Source organism: Cucumis melo, chromosome 5, assembly GCF_025177605.1.
Source record: "Cucumis melo cultivar AY chromosome 5, USDA_Cmelo_AY_1.0, whole genome shotgun sequence".
In the NCBI taxonomy this organism is placed as follows: domain Eukaryota; kingdom Viridiplantae; phylum Streptophyta; class Magnoliopsida; order Cucurbitales; family Cucurbitaceae; genus Cucumis; species Cucumis melo.
Window position 1 is genome coordinate 22682381 of NC_066861.1, and position 21828 is coordinate 22704208.

The window sequence follows — 21828 nt, forward strand, 5'->3', positions numbered from 1 at the left end:
CTAGTAAATTAAGGGTATAAATAAAGGTGATAAGGATTACTACTAATTTGATACTGAAAAACTATTTAAATTCTAGCGGCTAAAATATTTAAATATTTAAACAAAATTTAAATAAAAAATATAAATAAAGCAACATTTTAAAATTATAAAATTTGTAAATATTGCTCTATAATAATATTAACGTTCAAAACAAAAAGGAAAATTCGATTTGAATCTTTCTTTATACATATTTTTACGAAATATTGCAAATATATAAATCTATTGTTTCTAATATTTATAAAAAGAAAAAAAGAAGATTGATTCATCCATTTATTTGGTAAGACATATTTCTATTGTAAACTCAATTGTACACTCAATTCATGTAATATTCACATACATATGCACGTACATACGTACCTACTTACCTACCTACATACCTACATGCATAAAATAAATGTATGTACTGTCCTATAATAATATAATTTTGACAAGAAAAACGAAAAATATGCTTCGATTTAGATCTTTTTTGGTTCTACCCATTTTTATATAAATTGCAAATATATAAACATTTTGTGTTAATTTTTATAAAAAGATAAAACTTACACTAACTAATAAATGGTAGAAATGATCAAACATATTGATGGATTCACTTGGTAAGGCATCTTTACCTTTCTCTCTCTTGGCTACTATAAATATGATCATCCTTACTCTTATCTTTCATCACTTTCAAACAATCTCACTCTTATCTTTCACCACTTTCAAACAATCTCATTCTCAAGTGTTTTCGTTATCATCCAAGCAATTTCCATCATCATTCAAGCAATGGAGTCTTTCAACATCCTGTTTCTATTGGTAATCAACAATACACAATAATTTTCTTCTTCTTCGTTTCATTATAACCTCAATCTCACTGTTGTTTTTTTTTTTTTTTTGAACTACAGATCACTATTATTGGTATTGGGCATAGTTTGGCCCTCACTACTATCTCTCCAAAATTATATTGGGAGTCTATGCTTCCTACCACTCCACTGCCAAAAGCAATTCTTGCTCTTCTTCAACCAGGTGCATTTTTTTCTAAAAAAAATGTTTTAATAAGTAATATTGATTTGATGGGTAACCATGCCTTGCAGATTTCTTTTTCTCCCCGAAGAGTCACAACGGAAGCCCATCTCTTTATATTGAGGAAAATGCTGGTCAAAAATATGCGTATGTCGATCATCCTCATTCACAAAACAGTAATGTTTCAAGCATCTTCTTCTTAGACAATATGTTATCTATTGGTTCAACATATAACTTGTATTTTCTAAATATTTCATCAAAAAATTCCCCTTTCTTGGTGCGAGTGGCTGCAAACAAATATCCCTTTTCTTCGAACAAACTATTAGACATCCTTGCCAGATTCTCAATAAAACCCAATACCGACGAAGCAAAATTGATAGAAAACACAATTATGGATTGTGAAGTTCCTCCTATCAAGGGGGAAGAAAGGTATTGTGCAACGTCATTAGAGAGCATGGTGGATGTGGTGATCATGAAGATGGGGAAGGAAGTTAAGGTAATGTCAGCTACAGTGGAGGACGGAATGAACCCAACGTATTCACAAGTTTCAACGGTGGTGGAGAAGTCGAAGGTAAACAACCTTCTTTGCCATAAGGAAACATACCCATATGCCGTGTTTTATTGCCATTCAAATCGGGGAACGCGAGTCTATGAGGTTGGTTTTATTGATAAGGATGGAAAGAGGGCCAATGTTTTGGCAGTTTGCCATAACGACACCTCCGGTTGGGATCCAAAACATTTTGCTTTCAAATATCTGAAGGTGAAACCGGGTGGAGCTACAATATGCCATTTTCTTCCTCCATATGATTTGGCTTTCTTTGTATAAAGTCATCACAACTGTGATCAGTGGCCTAACCTATCTTGACTCCAAATAATTATTGTTTGACGTCTGTTTGTTTTCAAAGGTGTGTCCATCCTAGCTAATATGATCTATGGTTGTATTTGGTTTGTTTGTATTTTTGTCCTTCTGTCCCTTTTAAAGTTTGTATCGTTTTTATTATTATATCAATGAGAAGTATTTCTTGTTTGAAAGTGTTTGATTGGAAGAACTAACCTCCTAATTTTGACCAAGAGAAGTAACTACAGGATTTGTACTCACTAATGCTTTTTCGCACATCTTTATAGCTTTATGAACATCTCTCAAGTGACCCCACTTAGGTTGCCTAGCCAATCCTGTGTCATAGAAGATAAAACAACTACCATATAAAAAGGCAGTAGCTTGTAATGAATTTGGGTGTGAATCTATATCCATATAATTTTTGTTTTTCATTTTTATGATTGGAGTTCACAACTTGAGTATAAGTTCATAACAAACTTCATTCTTTATGCACAATTTCAATTTTGAAGATGTAATAGCCAAGTCTTGATGTGAAATCCAGAATTCTCAAGCAATTGAACATAATCAAAATTGAAATCATAACTCAAAAAGGCAATAAGTAATGTATCATTGGCCACTGTCAAGAATGAAGAGATAATTAAAGAGAGGAAAAGAAAACAAATGGCCACCAAAAGCTTCAAATTTGGTTTCACTTTTATTAGTTACGCATTCCACCTCTTTAAATTTTGATGGCATCCTAATTAAAAGAAAATAAAATAAAATAACTATATTAATTAGAAATTGAACCGAGTGTTATATGTATTAGACAGATGTGAAATAAGTTTCATATTCAAAGACTCAATAAGAACTGACCATTGGTGTGTTTGTCTTTTTCAGATATATTCTATGTTTGTACATCATTGAAGTCTTCTACCAAGCATGTTTGTCTTATATTACTCAAATTTAGGAAAGAAAGAAAGAGGTTGAGTGTGGTACAGCCGATCAGGCAACCCCACATACAAATGTGACATGTGGCTTTTAGAGTACATATTGTTATATTGTTAGATTTTATCTTGTTCCACCTCAATTGTTATATTGTTAGATTTTATCTTGTTCCACCACATTGTTAGCTAGCTCTTACAAGGGATTTTATTAACCGTATGCAGACTTTATTTGGTGTTCTCTTACTTGCATATTTTTCTAGTTTGGATGTTCTCTATAATGGAGGTACAGATGTGATTACTTATGAATTCGTGGATACTTGAGAAAATGAAGAACTTGTCCAAGGAGAACATCTATGTCCTGAGCGACAAGCAAACTTATATTCAAGTCAGTATCAATTTCACAACATCCTGTGATATTATTACCTTTAACGATAAAGATCGATATTTTATGTTTTTTCTTTTCTTTTTTTTTTCCACCAAGACATGAAGACAACAGATAAAGATTGTAGTACATACAATATATATATATATATATTAACAAACTAATATGCACATATTTACAAAGACTAAAAACTAGAAAAATAATGCAGCTCGAATTGTACCTTTGAAAACAATAAATTTATAAAGATATAATAACAAAAATAAAAGAAATAAAAATGGAATTTTGAATATGGAACAAATATGCATTGTATTGAAATAACCGATGTATACAAACACGGTGAGTTTAATAAATGAAAAAAAATAGATTAAGGAGGTATTTGGGGCATTGAGTTGGTTGTTATAACTAATAAATATTGTAGCTTGTGAGTTATAATATAGTCCATGTTTCGAGTGTAGGCTATTTTATTGTGTGGGCAGAAAATAGTAAAACTATGTAAGAAAGAGATAAATAGAGGACTAGTAGGAAAGAATAAACATTGTAACCGAAATTTGAATTGGTAAAACTACATTTAATTGTAGGTTATAATAGTTGAAAATACCAAAAAAAATATATATAATTGGAGCCCAAATATAGAGTGAGTGATATATATCGACCCACTTAAAATTGGTAACCCAAACACTTATCCTATGGCAGATCATGTGATTAGCAGTTTGCGTCCGCTTATCTCCCTAATCAAAAGTAATGAATTTAATGTTTGTTCCTTTAATTGTGGCTCCCATTAATTTACTAAAAATGACTTTCGCATGGATGAATCACATAATGAAGATAGGATACAAAAGACCGTTGACAAAGAATGATGTATGGAAATTGGATATATGGGACCAACTGAAACATCATTCAATCGATGTGTTTGTTTACCTCTCCCACTCAACAACAACAGCAGCAGCTTTAGTTTTCGTTCGAAGAAGCTTTTAGTTTCTTATATATTACTTATACTTTTTCTAGTCTTTTTTATGGCATCTTTTTCTTCTTCTCTTAATTTAAAAGAAACGTGCAATTATTTTAGGAATATGTTTGTTTTGTAATAATAACCTCGAGTTTAGGCTCACGAGTACTCAACAATAGAATGGTCATATTGGTCGTAGTTCATGACTTCAACCCACTTTATCTTTGAACACAACTTGACGCACTTGGGAAGTCTTCAATTTAACCCTCGGGTTCTTTTTTACCGGTCTTGTCCAACTACTAACAAATGTAGTTTTGATACTATGTTAAATTACAAATTGTGACCCAAAATTTTAGATGATGAGTTACGGTGAAATTTGATTACATCAACAACTTAATTAACACAAAATCTCCCTCAAAATCAAGGATTTTAGTCAAGAATCTGAACATTAGGAATGAAAGAGGAATGCAGTAGCATATAGAATTGAAGGAATAATAGGCTTTTAAGTAGCGGTTGCTTATAAACTTCGATTCTCAATTATTAAAGTAGAGGTTGCTTATAAACTTGGATTCTCAATTATTAATTAGGAAAGATTTAGAGGTATAGCCTTCACTATGCTGATTTTCATATATATCTCATTATCATATACTACATCTACCCTAATTAATTTTCAAAATTCTAACTCTTTACTATAATGTATTTGTTTCGATATATACTGTATTATATACACAGTAATGTATCATTATATGCAATGAGTTTTTTAAGTATATATTATTTTTTTCAATATTTTTGTATGTAATTAGCTTTTTATAGTATATTTAACTACTTTTTAGTAAGATGTTATGTGGTGTATTCGTGATAACTTTTTTAATTATATAGTTTCTTACCTTGTAACTTTTTTTCAATATATACTGTTATATTCGCTATAAATTTTTTTAATTACATAATTTCCCATCTTGAAACTTTTTTTAATTCCATAATTTCCAATCTTATAACTTTTCTTCAATATAGATTGTGCTATATTCAGTATATGTAAACCCTCAAGCTTGGTCGTCCATTTGAAAATAAATTGTTGATAAAAAAATATTTATTTTAGATGTGATTCTATATTTTTCTCAAAAATATATTTTTCATTTTTTTAAACCATCATAATTATTATGGGTTTATGAGACAATTGAGCACGACATTTTTTAAAAATCTTAGCACATTAAGCTATTTATGAAAAAATAGTGAATTTAGATTAGACCATTGTAACATTCATTCTTTGGGGTATGATAAATTTAGCAATGAAATTATCCTCCAAATTTAATCTAGCTAATTGATAGGGTCATGTTATCATAATGAAACTTCTTTGAAATTTTAGCAGCTGGAAGTGAATTGTGTGTATCTTAAATGAATTATTGAATGTTTTCTATAGTTTTATTTAGCATATATATACTACAAAATACAACTAGTTTTAATTTGTACCTCATTCTTTATGTCTTTATGGTTAACGTTCATTCTTTGGAAGGTAATACACAATCTTATCCCTCAACATATAAATAAATAGAACATTTAGAAAAAAAAAATTGGGAATGGCAAATACTTAAGAAATTTTTTGCTTTATATTTAGCGTTATTAATATATTTTATTATATTACTACTCCTATTTGACTAATAAGTTGGGACTTGTAGATTCTCAATTTGTGGGACCTGTCATTTTGAATAAACTTCTAGAGGTTGGTTAATTCCCATTTTTGTTTTTGTTTTTTTTTTTTTTCTCTTTTGTAATTAACATCTCAATAGGTAGGTTTATTTTCACTTTTGAATGAATGCATCTTTCATACCATTTAAATTGATTTTGAATTATTAAAAACATTTTTGAAATTGACAAAAACCATTTTTAATATTTTAATATTACTCCAAAAAACATGTTGTCAATTATGTTCCTAAGATTCAAGCAGCTCAACACTCAAATTCGAAATTGGGCTTAAAACAAGAACTCCAACTCTGAGGCTGAAAAGAAGAAATGGATCAAAGAAATTGATGATATTGATAAGCTTGAAAAGGAAAATAACTAAAAGGATGTGAATAGCTCTCGTCGGCTTGCTCTCAAATCTAATCTTAGTAATCAATTCCACAAAGAAGCTCAGATCTGGGCCCAAAGATGCAAAATCTTATGGCTTGTTGATGGTGATGAGAATACGCCCTTTTTTCATAAAATACGTAATGCTAGGAAAAGAAGAAGCTCCATTTCTAGCATACATAATAATTTCGGTGAAATTTGTAACACAAACAATTCCATTGAGAAAGTGTCTGTTAATCGTTTCTCTAATATCTACTCTGAAAACAAATAGGTGGCTTGGCTGATTAACAACTTGAAATGGTCTCCTATCTCTAACTATTTACGGATTATCAATTGGTGGTGTTAATGAGACTTATATTGCTCAAAAAAATAAATGTTGCAAACGTGGGAATTACCTATTAGCCTATTAGCCTCACTGTTGCTCTCTATAAGCTTATGGCTAAAAATTATGGCAAACAGACTAGAAGAAACTCTCCCTCATTCCATCTCTGGTTATCAAATAGCTTTCATCAAGAAAGACAAACACGGATGCTATTCTCATTGCACATGATGCCATTGATTATTGGAAAATGAAAAACGTGAAAGGTTATGTTATAAAGCTTGATATTGAAAAGGATTTTAACAAAATTCAATGGGGTTTCATCGACTACTTTCTATTGAAGAAAAATTGTTCCAATCAGTGGAGATCTTAGATGCAGTCATGTCTTAGCAATGTGCACTACTATGTCCTTATTAATGGAAGACCTAGAGGGAGAATCAAACCTTCAAAAAGTACTATTCGTCAAGGTGACCTCTTTCCTCATTTATATGTCCTTGTCATGGATTATTTTAGTAGAATTTTATTACACTTGCAAAGGCAGGATAAAATCAAGGGTGTTTTCATCAATGATGGATGTAATCTCACACATATTTTATTTGCTGATGATATCCTCATATTTGTGGAAGATAATGAAGATTATATATCCAACCTTAAGAATGCTATTTTCCTCATTGAAGAAGCTTCGGGGCTCAATATTAATCTTTCAAAATCATCCTTATCACCTATAAATGTGGATTCTAATAGAGTTGATGAGATAGCAAATAGTTGGGGGATCCAAAAAAAGTACCTGTCCATCAATTATCTTGGTGTTCCATTGGGTGGCAAATCATCCTCTGCTCATTTCTAGGATAATATTACTGAGAAAATCCACAAAAAGTTGAATAGTTGGAAATACTCTTATCTTTCCAAGGGAGGGAAGTTGAACTCTTTTTCACTCAACTCTAATCAGCCTTCCTACATATAAGTTGTCTGTTTTCAAAGCCCCCATTGACATTTGTATATCAATTGAGAAATTGTGGCTTAATTTTCTTTGGAAAAATCGTAGCGAGGACAAGCTCACGCATCTCCTGAGATGGTCAAAAATTACTACTCCAAAAGAAAATGGAGGTTTAGGTATTCATAAACTGGTGGACACAAATTTCTTTCTCTGTAAATGGCTACGGAGATTCTAAAAATAGTCCCCCTCTGGAAAAGAGTTATGCTTGCAAAATATACACAATCTGCTATTCATGAAATTCTTACGATTGCAAAACATAGTTCTTTGAAACTCTTGGAGGAATATTGTAAAAGATATTGATTAGTTCAATTCTCATATTAAATGGCAAGTTAACAATGGGGAAGTCCCACTTTTTGGAAAGGCAACTGGAATATCGATGGCCCTTTTATCTTTGAAATATCCAAGATTATTTGCTCTCTCCACTATTCTGGATGGCTCAATAAAAGATGCTTGGAACTCTGTTTCCTTTGATTGGGATTTTCTTCTTAGGAGACCCTTGGGCAGCATTGAACCTCAACAATGGGAGGAAATTAAACATTCACTCGCCCAAATGAAGAGAGAGGCAAAGATACTCCCATCTGGAAATTAAACTCAAATGGCAGCTTCTCTATTGCTTCTATTAAAAGATATATTATCAACATTGATCAAGACCCTCTTTCAAATTATAGCAATGGCATTTTCAACCAGCTCTGAAAATCAAAAGGTCCCAAAAATGTAGATTTTTCATTTGATCTCTTATTCACAAATGCTTAAACACTGTTGAGGTTCTTCAAAGAAAAATCTCAAGTCTTCATCAGAATCCAAACTAGTGTATCCTATGCCAAAACAGCTCCGACGACCTTGACCATATTTTCATTAGCTGTCGTATTCCACAAGTGTTTTGGGCAAAGGTTGAAAGTCTCCTATTATGCAAAGTGCAGCACCACAGTGTCTCCACTATGTGCTCTGAATGTGCGATATGAATCAAAAAAACAAAAAGGGTATCATCAAATTCAATACCATCTCGACTGTGCTATGGGATATTTGGTTGGAGAGAAACAATTGTATTTTCAATGAAAAGGACAGCTCTACAATCAATCTTTGGGTGGATATTTACGCTCTTTCGGGTTTTTAGGCCAGTAGATCATCGCTATTTTCAAATTATAGTGCTACTTCTATTGCTCTCAATCTTAATGCTTTTTAGTTTCTTGTATTGCTTGGTCTTACCTCTAGCCCTCCAACTGTTGTTGTTGTTGGTCCTCTTCCTTACTTCTCTTGTTTTCGTCTCATATATTAATGAAGTGTGAATGATGAAGGTGCTAAGGGGGTGTCCACCTAGTGGAGATGGTCAGTATCTTTTCTAAATTTTTTTTTTTTTTAAATTTGCATATGTGCAGTGCATGCGACGTGGAGATCCACGTAGAATTGGTTACATTTATGCCTTCTCAATATTTGTAGGAGTGGTATGACCCAAATCCTCTTTCTTATTTTGGCCACATTTATGTGAATGAATTTGTAGGTTGCCTTTTTAATTATATTCGGTTGTTTTAATTTAACCCTCATGGTTTTTCTTGTTCAACCATAAACAAACTTTTTAATGATTAAACTTTTTAATGGGTGATTTAAAAGGAAGTGGGATATTTATATGAGACTACCACCTTTCTATAATTTGAAATGGAACTGGTAGTTAAGAAAGCTTCCTAATATATGTGCCTTCAAACAGTTGCCAAAAGAGCTTGTTTTGAAGGCTTTATAATATTATGTTTCTTTTCTGGGATAGCTATTTGGAGTGTTATGTGAAGCACAATATCTTCAGAATGTGATGCATGTTGGTTTTCGATTGAGATCAATGTTGGTAATTAATTTTTTTTCACTCGTGCCTTATTTGATCTTTTAGCTAATTCGAATGCTCTGAATAGTAAATGCTTTTGTTTTCTTTAGTTTAGTTTGATTGTAGTTTTGATATACTTGTAGTTTGCGTCTATTTTTCGTAAATCAATGAGGTAGACCTGTGAGGATAGAAAGAAATTTAGTACCGGAAAGATAACCAACTTTGAGGTACATCCTCCTCATCCCCCCCCCCCCCAAAAAAAAAGAATCATTTAAAAATAATGATTATACTAACAGAGATATTCTCATACCTTCACGACCTTCCAGATTGGTATTTTCTTCTTCGATAAGTTTGAACGACCTACAAAAGAATATCAAACTGTTACCTACTTAAAGTAGTGACATACAGAAATAAGGACTAATTAGTTGATTGAGGACTAATTTCCAAGTCTAGTATCGAATCAAAAACGTTAAAACAAAAACATCACGGAAAATCTTCAAAGAATGTAATACAAAAGGTTATTAGTCATTTACCAATGCTCGAACTTGACGTGAAATTGAATCCCCAAAGTCTCTATAGTCAGAAATACGCTTTAACTGACGTGCTTTAGTTTGTGCTCTAGCTTCTTTCGTATCGGTTAATTATAGGATCCACCAACTAAGAAAAGTGGAAGAATAGAATAAGCAAAGAGAAGAGATTGAAATGGAAAACTTCTGGTTCAGAAAATGTTATACAACATTGTATCATACAACAAAAATAGAAATAACCTTCTCTGTCTCATTTGATCTAAAAGTTGGTGCGTGGTAGCAATTGAAATAACAACATTGTATCATATAACTGGTATGTCAATCCTCCTTGTGCCCCTAGCTTTTCTTGAAACATTAGACTGGACAAATGCAATAAATCAATTTATTTAAAGACACCAATTTTTTGTGAAGTACACTGAAAGAGATGAGAGACAAATTTCCAGGGAAAGAAAAGTTGGAAGATAAGAAACATAATATGATCTAAGATAGTATTGGCATGTCTCCCGAGAGAGAGAGGTAGGGAGGGAGGGGGGAGAGAGAGTATAGGCATTTCCAAAATATAGAATCAACAGCAAATCCATATTTCTGATGCATATAAAGCTTTTTGAGTACTGAAAGGAATCTCTTCAATACCTCTGAATGGGAAGAATCAACAAACTCGGTCTCCATCTTCTCTGTGTTCGAGTGAGTAGCATCTCTCCTAGGAATTTGTTGATCTATAGTATCCTCTATAATCTAAATTCATAGTTCATATAAATACTTAGAAATTTCTAGTAAACAGTGGGAAGTCTGACGGAAATATTACTTACTGTAGCTGATTCAACAGTAGTGATGCCATTCATAGTTAATTGAACTCTGACTTTAACCCTTGAATTCGAGTTGTTTGAGCCTTGGAAAGGAAAAATCTACATCTCAAATGACTTAACATTTAACAATCAATTCCAATCCAACCTAAGAAAAATTAAAAAAGAAACAGAAACAGGTTAACACACTCTCTCGAGTAGTTTTTGAACACTGCAGCAGTTGAAAAGCCTTCCGACTCGACAAGAACTACTTCAATGATAACAATAATAAATAAAAAAGATTAAAAGTGAACATACTGTAAAGCAACCAATTTTTGAAGACATGCCAGGAGGTAGTTCATCCGGGTTACTATAGACTGCTTCCAAGTGGAATAAACTATTGCGCTGGAATGATAGAATTTTAGTACTTGGAATGTGCTGGCCTTTGGGAATTAGTACGTTATTTATTCCTAAGCAAATTAGGCCTGCATCTGATGAGAAGCCAATTGAGAATGGAAATGAATCTTGCACCTGTGTTCCATCAACCATATACCATTTAGCATCCATGCAACTAACAAGCCCAGAAGAAGGAACATGTCAATTAAGTAGATGAAGAAAACACATAATTACAAGTTGCAAAATCGCCTAAATCATGTTATACAATAACATGAAATATCACATTGCACCCATTTCTAAAGAAAAATAATCGAACGGTTTCTCTTCGGGTCAACAAATTTATTAAGGTCAATGTTGGTAAAAGGAGTAGGATCCAAGAACCCTGCTTTGTCCAAGTACATTACACCCAAGAACCAAAAAGAAGCTAGAAGAAGAAAAGGAAAACAAGCAGAACCATGAGAGTTTTGTGTTTTATCCAGATCCAGTCATTGGCATTAAAGATTCAAGTTCATGCTAGGAATATAATCTTTTCTTAACTCCCCATTAAATGCCTAGCTAATGCAAGTTATAAAACCCCAAGGGAAGTGTATTTGAGAAATCTGGGTATCAAACGATACAATAGAGACTTGAGTATTTGATAGACCTCCAATAATATTCCAGTATTCCAGTATAGCAGAAGAAATAAGGTGTGGTGGGAGTGGCAATATTGTAATAAAAGACTTTTAATAGTAAGTTTGTTAGAAGTCTGTTATGTTAGAGGGAGGTCGGTGTTAGCTAGTATAAATAGAGTGTTTGGGCAGGAAATGTTTCTCGTGAAGTTTTGAGAGTTTAGTGGGCTTGTTCTTCCTGAGAGGAGAAGACAAGAGATTTCTTGTAATTGAATTGAGTTTCACTCAATTCAATCTATATTGTAATCGATTTCATTCTATCAATACAATTCAGAAATTATTTTCGAATAGTTCAGTATCTACCATATTGGTATCAGAGAAAGATCGATCCGAAAAGGAGAAGTGACGATGGTGTAGACAAGAATCGAAGAGAAGATGGAATTAAGGAGTTGAGTAAGATGTCGGTAATCGAAGCAACGTTGATCGAACTTACAAAGAGTATGGAATTGAAGAAGCAACAGTAGGCCATATTGTCGTACATGGAAGCAAATGCGAAAGAGAATGAAGCAACTTCTAGTCGAGAAATCAGAGAAACCAGCACAGAGAGAAAGGCCGATACAGACAAAATTTCAGGAGATCGAAGTAAGTTCAAGAAAGTAGAAATGTCGGTCTTCACCGGCAACGATCTCGATTCCAGGCTTTTCTACGCGGAAAGGTATTTTCAAATACATAAGCTATATGACTCTCAGACAATGTTAGTTTCTACGATTAGTTTTGATGGACCTACATTTAATTGGTATCGCTCACAAGAGGAGAGGGAGAAATTTGTGAGCTAGTCCAATTTGAAAAAGAGACTACTAGTAAGATTTAGATCTACTAGAGAGGGGTCCATTTGTGGCCGATTCTTGAGAATCCAGCAGGAAACTACAGTAGAAGAATATAGGAATTTGTTCGATAAGCTGGTAGCTCCTTTGTCGGATTTACCAGAAAGAGTCGTAGAAGAAACTTTTGTACTTGAATATTACCATGGAGACAAGCAGAAGCGGCTTTTTGTAGACCGAAAGGTTTAGCCGAAATGACGTTGATCGCTCAGTTGGTGAAAAACAGAGAGATTATTAAAGGCGAAGCAAATTTGAATGGATTCGCTGGCAAGAAATATCCTCCGCAAGCTGCAGCAAATGCGAAGTCTACAACTAATCAATCCATCAATGATAACAAAGGAAACACTTCGTTTCCAATAAGAACCATTACACTAAGGAGTCCAAATACAGGAGAAGTGCGCAAGGAAGGAACTTCTAAGCGATTACCTGATGTAGAATATCAATTAAGAAGAGAAAAAGGACTCTGTTTCAGGTGTAATGAGAAATATTCGGCTGATCATGAGTGCAAAATGAAAGAACAAAGGAAACTCAGAATGTTTGTGATCAATAGTAACAATGAAGAACTTGAAATTGTTGAAGAAGTTGAAGCTGAGAGTATAGAATTGAGGATGGTAGAGGTGAAAAATAACACTACAGCCTGTGTGGAATTATCGATCAACTCTGTGGTTGGTGTGAATGATCCGGGAGGTTGTAATCTTGATTGACTGTGGTGCCACACATAATTTTGTGCCTGAAAAATTGGTAAAGTCTTTACAATTACCAATTAAAGAGACTGCTCATTATGGTGTAATACTTGGTTCAGGCACGGCTATCAAAGGAAAGGGAGTATGTGAGTCTTTGGAGGTAAAATTGAATGAGTGGGAAGTAAAAGAGGATTTTCTACTGCTAGAACTTGGAGGGGTAGACATCATCCTTGGTATGCAATGGCTTTATTCGCTAGGGGTGACAATGGTAGACTGGAAGAATTTCATATTAACCTTCTATGATCATGGAAAACAAATTTGTACCAAAGGTGATCCGAGCCTTACTAAGGCAAGAGTAAGTCTGAAAAATTTGTTGAAGACTTGGGAGGATCAAGATCATGGTTATTTGATTGAATGTAGATCACTTGAGTTGATTGAACTGAATGGACTAACTGCCGAAGAAACAACAGAATCTAAAGAAACAGAGGAAAGAATTGCTCCTATGTTGAATCAGTACAATGATGTCTTTGAGTGGCCAAAGAAACTTCCGCCCAGAAAGAGTATAGAACATCATATACACCTTAAAAAGGGTACTAACCCTGTAAATGTCAGGCCATACCGTTATGCATACCATCAAAAGGAAGAAATGAAAAAACTGGTTGGGGAGATGTTAGGCTCGAGAGTCATAAGACCGGTTTTGTGTAGATTACCGAGCCCTGAACAATGTCACGGTTCCAGATAAATTTCCAATCCCTGTAGTGGAAGAATTATTTGATGAATTGGGAGGAACATCGTTATTTACTAAGATTGATCTGAAGACTGGCTATCATTAGATCAGAATGGCAGATGAAGATGTGGAAAAGACTGCTTTCCGGACACACGAAGGCCATTATGAGTTTCTAGTAATGCCCTTTGGGCTAACAAATGCTCCGGCTACCTTCCAATCATTGATGAAATCTATTATAAAAAGATACTGTGCTGAATGCTTGGTAATGTCAACAGAATAGGCCTCTGTGCCTGTCTCCAGTAGGATTATTGCTGCCATTGGAGATTCCTACACAAGTTTGGAGTGACATATCCATGGACTTTGTGGATGGTCTACCTAAGGCGACTGGTTTCGAGGTTAAATTTGTAGTAGTAGATCGACTGAGTAAATATGGCCATTTCCTGTCATTAAAACATCCATATTTTGCAAAATCAGTAGCTGAATTGTTTGTCAAGGAGGTAGTTCGACTTCATGGATTTCCCACATCCATTGTATCGGATAGAGATAAGGTGTTTCTTAGCAATTTTTGGAGGAAAATGTTTTGTGGAACAAGATTGAATTGAAGTTCTGCGTATCACCCTCAATCCAACGGTCAAATGGAAGTGGTGAATAGAGGAGTTGAGGTATATTTGCGATGCTTTTGCAGTGAAAAGCCTAAGGAGTGGATTAAGTGGTTACCATGGGCCAAGTATTGGTATAATACCACTTTCCATAGGGCTTTAGGCATGACGCCTTTTCAAGTAGTTTATGGGCGAAAACCTCCATCTTTGCTTTATTATGGTGATCAGGTAACATCTAATGCTACCTTGGATGAACAGTTGAGAGAAAGAAACATGGTACTACTGTCTCTAAGAGAACACTTAAGGCTTGCACAAGATCAGATGAAAAAATATGCTGATCAAAAGAGGCGACATGTGGAATATGAAGTTGGGGATCCTGTCTTTTTGAAGATAAGACCACACCATCAACTGTCTTTAAGGAGGAAGAGGAATGAGAATCTTTTTTCTAAGTATTTCGGACCTTATAAAATCCTTGAAAGGATTGGTCCGTCCAGTGGCCTATAAACTAGAGTTACGGGGGAATCCCCTGTCTTTCACTTACAGAGCTGGAGGCAGATATTCACCACAATATTCAAAAAGAAGAGAAACGATAGATCAGGTAAAAGAAACACACTTGACTCTAGGATCAAACAACATACATAAACAGTCGTACAGATCCAAAGTAGTGCTACCATCAAATAATCTCCAAATTGTTAATTTCAAGTAATTTGGTATTAACAAACAATTGTAATATAGCGGTCAAACAAAAAATTTAAATGTAATTAACAAACGTATGTCCTTGATTAAACTATCAGATTCATGGTCATTAATTAGAATGCTATTCTTTCACACATACAGCCCTAGCAAACCACAACAAAATTCATCAAAAAGAAAAGGGGGGATTCGTTAAGTGCCTAATAGATGCAGGAAATGAAGTTGCATTGCATTGAGTGCCACGAAAAATCAAATTTGCTAAATGCGGATAAAAAGAATTCACGTAATGGTCGCTCGATCTAATCAATAGAGAAACATGAGATGAGAAACATGAAAACCCACCTGAGGACAGCCAGTCAGAAGGTAACGGCGGCAGGAAACAGCTCCGGAGATGGAAAAATGTATGAGAGAAAGAGAGAGAAGTTTTCGTCGGGGGGGGGAATCTAGGGAGGGAAGAGAGTCTTCTGTTTCACATTCCATTGGTTGGGCGACGATTTCGGGGAAATTATATATCGGTACATCATAAGGCGTGGAGCGTGAGACGGAACGAGCGAGCGGCGGACGAACGAAGATCGGAGCGTGAGAAAATCGGGGAAGAAGACGGAAAGATTGGACGAACGAAGACGGAAAGATCGGAGAAAATCGTAGAAGAAGGGAGAATATTGGGTGAGGGGGAGTTCGGGATTTCTTTAGAAATCGAGTAATAGGAAAAATCTGGGAAAGTTAAAAGAAGCAAAAAATTATTTTTTTAGAAGAAATTGAAAATATATATTCCTTCACATTTAAAAAAATATAAAATAATTATAATAGAAATAAATTGCTTAAATCAATATTTAATCTAATAATAATAGAAATAAATTGCTTAAATCAATTAAAATATAAGTGTAACGCTCCAAAGTAAGTTAATTTTAAATTTAATTAGCTTAAGTTTAATTTGAATCATGTTGAAATTATTTTGGGTGTTAATTGAGTTATTTTGTAGAAATTATGGCTAATTAAATAATTGTTGGAATAATGTTTAATTGGTTTAAGAAGAATGAAGGAAAGTATCAGTATCTTAGGAGATCTAAGCTATGCAACATGTTCTTGATGCGATACAGATTGCTTGACCATTTTATATTTAAGGTGAACAACCTCTCAGTGCCTAAACACCACACTTGTTCTGCACGTGTTTGGTTATATCTTTGTTACTTACTCTTTAGAGTAGTTAGTAAGAAACACTGGCCAAGCAATGGAGTCAATCTAAGCTAAGCATGATGAGACTTATAAATAAAGAATCCTTACCAAATACATAACCTAAACTTAAACTACATAAAACACTTCAACAAAGTGGAAAGTAAATAAATGGAAGACAGAAAGTGGATAAGACTGCATTTTATACATAATGTAAGCCTCTTGGCCATAAAGTAAAAAGCATTCATACAATACATCAAAGAAATACAAAAATGTAAAGAAAGAAAATATGTCGAGCCGCAAAATACTTGCATTCTTTGGCTCTTTTACAAGTTAGAGGAAATGGTGGGGGAAGCTTCTCTTTCTAATCTCTCTCTAACCTCTCATTTAGACATTGACGAGAGAAGAGGATGAAGGAATAACTCTACTACAAATGATGGACTCTAAAACTTGTCCTTCACGGGACTCCTTAAGGGATGTCCTCCTTTGATTCTCTTTTCAAGGTGGAGTTGCGCTTCTTTTATAGACACACTTTAGGTGTTAAATTAAGTGCTCATGTTGCACATCCGTCTTTGCCAACGCTGCCAATTACCCTTGCCTACAAATGTCAGTGTAGAAAGTAGTCATTTTTTGTCATATCACCACTTGGTCATCCGTGAAGCCCTCTGTAAGTTTCCTCCTCCTCCATCATGCCATCTACAATTGTTTGCTGATGCTTTGTCCCTTACTTCATTATGGTGCTCTTCGAAGGGTAGATGATATAAGGGTAGATGATTAGAAATCAATCAATATTGACCATTTTTTCTCTTTTTCTGGAACTATGGAAGTTGGGATTTTTTTTTTTTTTTTTTTTTTGCCTTTTTCTGCTTCATGCTTTTATTTTATTTTTGGACTCAATAACTTACTTTTGATATTACTCTTTTGTAATGGATCTTGAAGTTTCAAAATTTTCTCACATAGAAAGATAATTAGAGGTCACCATGGTTGATTTTGTAAAGTGATATTAACCATTTTAGAATCACTCTTTATCATCTTAATCGTGTCCTTCATTTATTAGATGGAATGAGGGTGGAAAGGGAGGCATTGACTTCAAAACCACACAAATGATAGAACTAGTATCGATGCTTTATCTTAATTGCGCCTGATTTCTCATAATTACCGAATGATAATTAACAACTACATTACGTTTACGAAGACACAAATTTATTTATCACTTTATTTATTTTTTTGGAGGAATTACCAATGCGAACTATATAATTGATTGATTTAACTTAGGATATTAAAACAAAACATATAACTTATTTAACTTGAAAAGCTCCTCCAAATGTTTCTTTGGTATTGTATTCATGAAAAGATTGAGGTCTAAAATCCAAAGCAATCCTGATAGATAGCTACATGGATTCTGCATCTTCAAGTGTGCTCAAGATCAATTCCAAAAAATATACAGAATTTAAAATAATTTATTATCCTTCCAAATCTAACAAAAGAGGTCACCACATTCTTTTTTCAAGTTTTAAACACATTGAAAGTGATGGAAAAAACAAAGCACTAGAGACATGCAGCAACGAAATTTAAAGGATCATGATTTACTCCATATGCATCTAAACAATTTAGAAGTTAACATGGAACTACTATGCGATGGAATTAAACGAAAAGCCAAAAGGTAAACGATGTTCTTACCTTTGTAGTTCTAAACTTCTTCTTTAATCCAATGCTTCTTTGCCTGAATATCACGAACAAGGACAACCACCAAGCTGACCTACTATGCTCAGGACCAAGAACGGAGTTGTGGGACACGGTTATGCAAAGAGAATCATTACAAGAAATTCACCTTTTGCCGATGACAAAAACCGTCGGCATATCTTAAAAAAACCGTCGGCTTTTCTTTTGCCAACGATTTTCAGTCGTCGACAGAAACCGTCGGTGTAGTTCCGTCAGAAGAACCTAAGCCGACGCCCGAAAAGAGACCATCAGCAAATATTGGAATCGCCGACGAAATGGAACTAACGGAGCTATACCGACACTAGAAATTAACCGTCGGCGAAAGGGATATTCACCGACGAAAAAAATATTTCGTCGGCATTTATTATGCCGACGATGTAAGAATGTCATCGGCATATCCTTGTATTGCCGACGACATTTATAGCCGACGATGTTGATTTATTATGCCGATAGCTAAAATTTTCGTCAGCAAATCCATGAAATGCCGACGGTTTAAATTAATGTCGTGGGCAGAAGCTTTTTTTTTAATATATATTTTACATTTGTATTGGTTTTCCACAATTGTTTTGGTTTGTACCTAAACACAATTCAAACTGTGGAAATATAAAATATTAAAATTCATTTAATGTTTCAACAAAAGTTAAAATTGTTTCTTACACAATTAATATAAGCAAAAAACAGTAAATTCGTCCAAAATAACAAAAATTACAACAATACATAAAACTCTACATAAACTTCTAATTTGCTTGAAGTAATCCCCATTGAAAGGTGAACCTGAAAAACAAATAAAAATAAAACAATAGAAACATATTTAATAAACTAAGTATAATTTACACTTTACATACATATGTATACACAAAAAGTACTTTACATACTTTAATTTCTTGAAAAACAAACTTAGAATAACAAGTTACATACTTTTCTCTACAACTAAAACAATAACAATTACATACTAAATAATCAAACTTTACATAACCAAAACAATAACAAAAACAACAATAACTTACAAAAAGAAAACTACATTTCATCCCACATCCAAGAAAACAAATCTAAACTTCAAATCTAAACTTATGTTCATGAACCTTTCTCTACAACGAAAACATAACTACTTCATACTAAGTAATCAAACTTTACATAACCAAACCAATAATAACTTACAAAAACAATGACAATCATCTTACATTTTCTCATCCCACATTCAAAAAAAAACAAATCTAAACTCAAAATATAAACCTATGTTCATAAACCTTTCTCTACATACCAAAACATAACAACTTACATTTACTAAAAACTCCTTAATCCAACTTTACATAACCAAAACCATATAAAAAACAAAAACAACTTAAAAAAAAAAAAACTATATTTCATCCCACATTCAAGAAAACAAATCTAAACTTCAAATCTAAACCTATGTTCATGAACCTTTCTCTACAATCAAAACATAACTACTTCATACTAAATAATCAAACTTTACATAACCAAACCAATAATAACTTACAAAAACAATGACAATCATCTTACATTTCCTCATCCCACGTTTTAAAAAAATAAATCTAAACTCAAAATATAAATCTATGTTCATAAACCTTTCTCTATATACCAAAACATAACAACTTACATCTACTAAACTCCGTAATCCAACTTTACATAACCAAAACAATGACAATCATCTTACATTTTGTCGTCCCACATTCAGAAAAACAAATCTCAACTTGAAATCTAAACCTTTGTTCATAAACCTTTCTCTACATACCAAAACATAACAACTTACATCTACCAAAAACTCCTTAATCCAACTTTACATAACCAAAACCATATCAAAAACAAAAACAACTTACAAAAAAAAAAGTATATTTCATCCCACATCCAAGAAAACAAATCTAAACTTCAAATCTAAACCTATGTTCATGAACCTTTCTCTACAACCAAAACATAACTACTTCATACTAAGTAATCAAACTTTACATAACCAAACCAATAATAACTTACAAAAACAATGACAATCATCTTACATTTTCTCATCCCACATTCAAAAAAACAAATCTAAACTCAAAATATAAACCTATGTTCATAAACCTTTCTCTATATACCAAAACATAACAACTTACATCTACATTTTCTCATCCCACATTCAAGAAAACAAATCTACATTTACATTTCACTACATTTTAGGCAAAATTGCATAATAAATCAGAACATCTCTCCTAAAAACATCTCAATTACTACCATAACTGCAGGATAGCAACAAATTCAAAGAATGGTAAATCTAAGCAATCCCTAAAATGGTAATGTATTACAATTGCTGCCATAACTACAGGATAGCAACAAATGCTCAAACAAAGGTCATATGAATAAAATAATAGTGCATACCTATTTTGAAGTTCCTTCTTGTGACGCCATGAATTGCTTGATTAATTCTTTCAAATCGTCAACCTCTGCCTTCGTTGCCATAAGCTCTTCCTTTGTTACATTCCTCACTTCTCTCTCTTCTTGAATCTCCGCCTTTTGCATGTCTAGTTGTTCCTTCAAATTTCTTATCTCAATTGCTTGTTCATATTCTTTTTGCTGAATTGATGAGATCGATTCTGACGAGTATCTATGTTTCATTGGCTTTAATTTTGGACCCCCTGGATGTCTTCCCAACACTATCTCACATATTTCTTCCTCTGATGGTGGTTGACTCCCTTCTGAAGTTGGCAATCCTTCTAACTCTACCATCCAACTTTTCAATTGTAACAATGATCAATACACAAGAAATTTATGTAACATGTCATATATAAACACATATTATAAGAAATAGGACAATGGTTTACATGTGCTGCATGGGAGGCCTCATTCACCCAATTTTCATCTTTTGCATGTGTTTTCTTGAATAATTCAATTAGTCCACAATGTTGACCATCCTTCGTACTCTATAATCAAAATCCCACCAAAAGTAAGCACATAAGTGATTAAACAACTGAAATGTAGATAATTCTTCTTATCATGCAAGTCTTACAAGTTCTTGTTGTATGTTGATGAATGTCTTGGGTCCAGCTCGATGATTGTATGTCAATTTTTCCCGATTCTTTTTGTTAGTCTCTGATGATTTCTAATAAAAAAATTACACAATTTAAAAAAGTACACCTTTCTAATGAATGCCAAGTCAAGAACAAACATACCTTGAATTCAGGGCTCTCAAACTTATCACATAAAAAATGTCAATCTTCAATGATAGTTTTAAGTCGTTTTGGTGGGTTCGCACGTGCCTCTTCATCAGTCTTATAATGCTTGTAATGCCTATGCAAATCTGATCTGTACTCTCTAAAGGACTTTTGCATTTGTTCTTCGACGAATTTTGACACATGTGGTAAAGACATGTCAACCTGAAAATAATTCTACATACAAAAAAGCTTTTAGGGCAAGTTCATATCTATTGATCAAAAGAAAATTATACACTTACTTGAACTCGACTTTTAGCAATCTCAATAACATCTAATGGCACGTTAGACCAGGTTGTACAGCGTACTGGAAAGCCTTCCCTCATAACATTACCAATAGTGTTGCTGAATTTTGTAGCCTAAGGACTGATCGACTTCTTCAACTCAATCGAGATCTCAATAGGAATTCTTCCAAAACGTTCGACATGTTTATCTTATTCAATGTTACGTGAGTACCCACGTGTTCTAGAAACCATAGAACTTCCATCTAAGAAGAACTAAACATAATTAGTCGTTATGA

At 33.5% G+C, this 21828-nt stretch overlaps 2 protein-coding genes and 1 pseudogene across 5 annotated transcripts; 1 reads left to right on the forward strand and 2 right to left on the reverse strand.

Moving 5' to 3' along the window:
* The window catches only part of LOC127149576 (ABC transporter C family member 2-like), an 83953-nt pseudogene that overhangs the window by 24412 nt on the left and 37713 nt on the right, over positions 1-21828 (reverse strand).
* On the reverse strand, positions 301-15940 carry LOC127149463 (heat shock 70 kDa protein 16-like). Of its 4 annotated transcripts, XM_051084975.1 has the most exons (8): positions 15556-15940; positions 10945-11157; positions 10654-10749; positions 10478-10579; positions 10085-10203; positions 9851-9974; positions 9628-9677; positions 301-1169 (listed from the first exon to the last, which is right to left on the reverse strand). In XM_051084975.1, the coding sequence occupies exons 1-5, from the start codon at positions 15691-15693 to the stop codon at positions 10147-10149; spliced, it is 606 nt and encodes a 201-aa protein (XP_050940932.1). In that variant the 5' UTR covers positions 15694-15940; the 3' UTR covers positions 301-1169; positions 9628-9677; positions 9851-9974; positions 10085-10146. The 4 variants fall into 4 exon arrangements, with proteins under 4 accessions (XP_050940932.1, XP_050940935.1, XP_050940934.1 ...); XM_051084978.1 differs by lacking the exon at positions 10085-10203; XM_051084977.1 differs by lacking the exon at positions 10085-10203 and having other exon boundaries at positions 301-2211.
* On the forward strand, positions 649-2070 carry LOC127149462 (BURP domain-containing protein 5-like). The gene is made up of 3 exons (XM_051084974.1): positions 649-831; positions 921-1041; positions 1110-2070. Exons 1-3 carry the CDS (start codon positions 802-804, stop codon positions 1862-1864), a joined length of 906 nt encoding a protein of 301 aa, XP_050940931.1. The 5' UTR covers positions 649-801; the 3' UTR covers positions 1865-2070.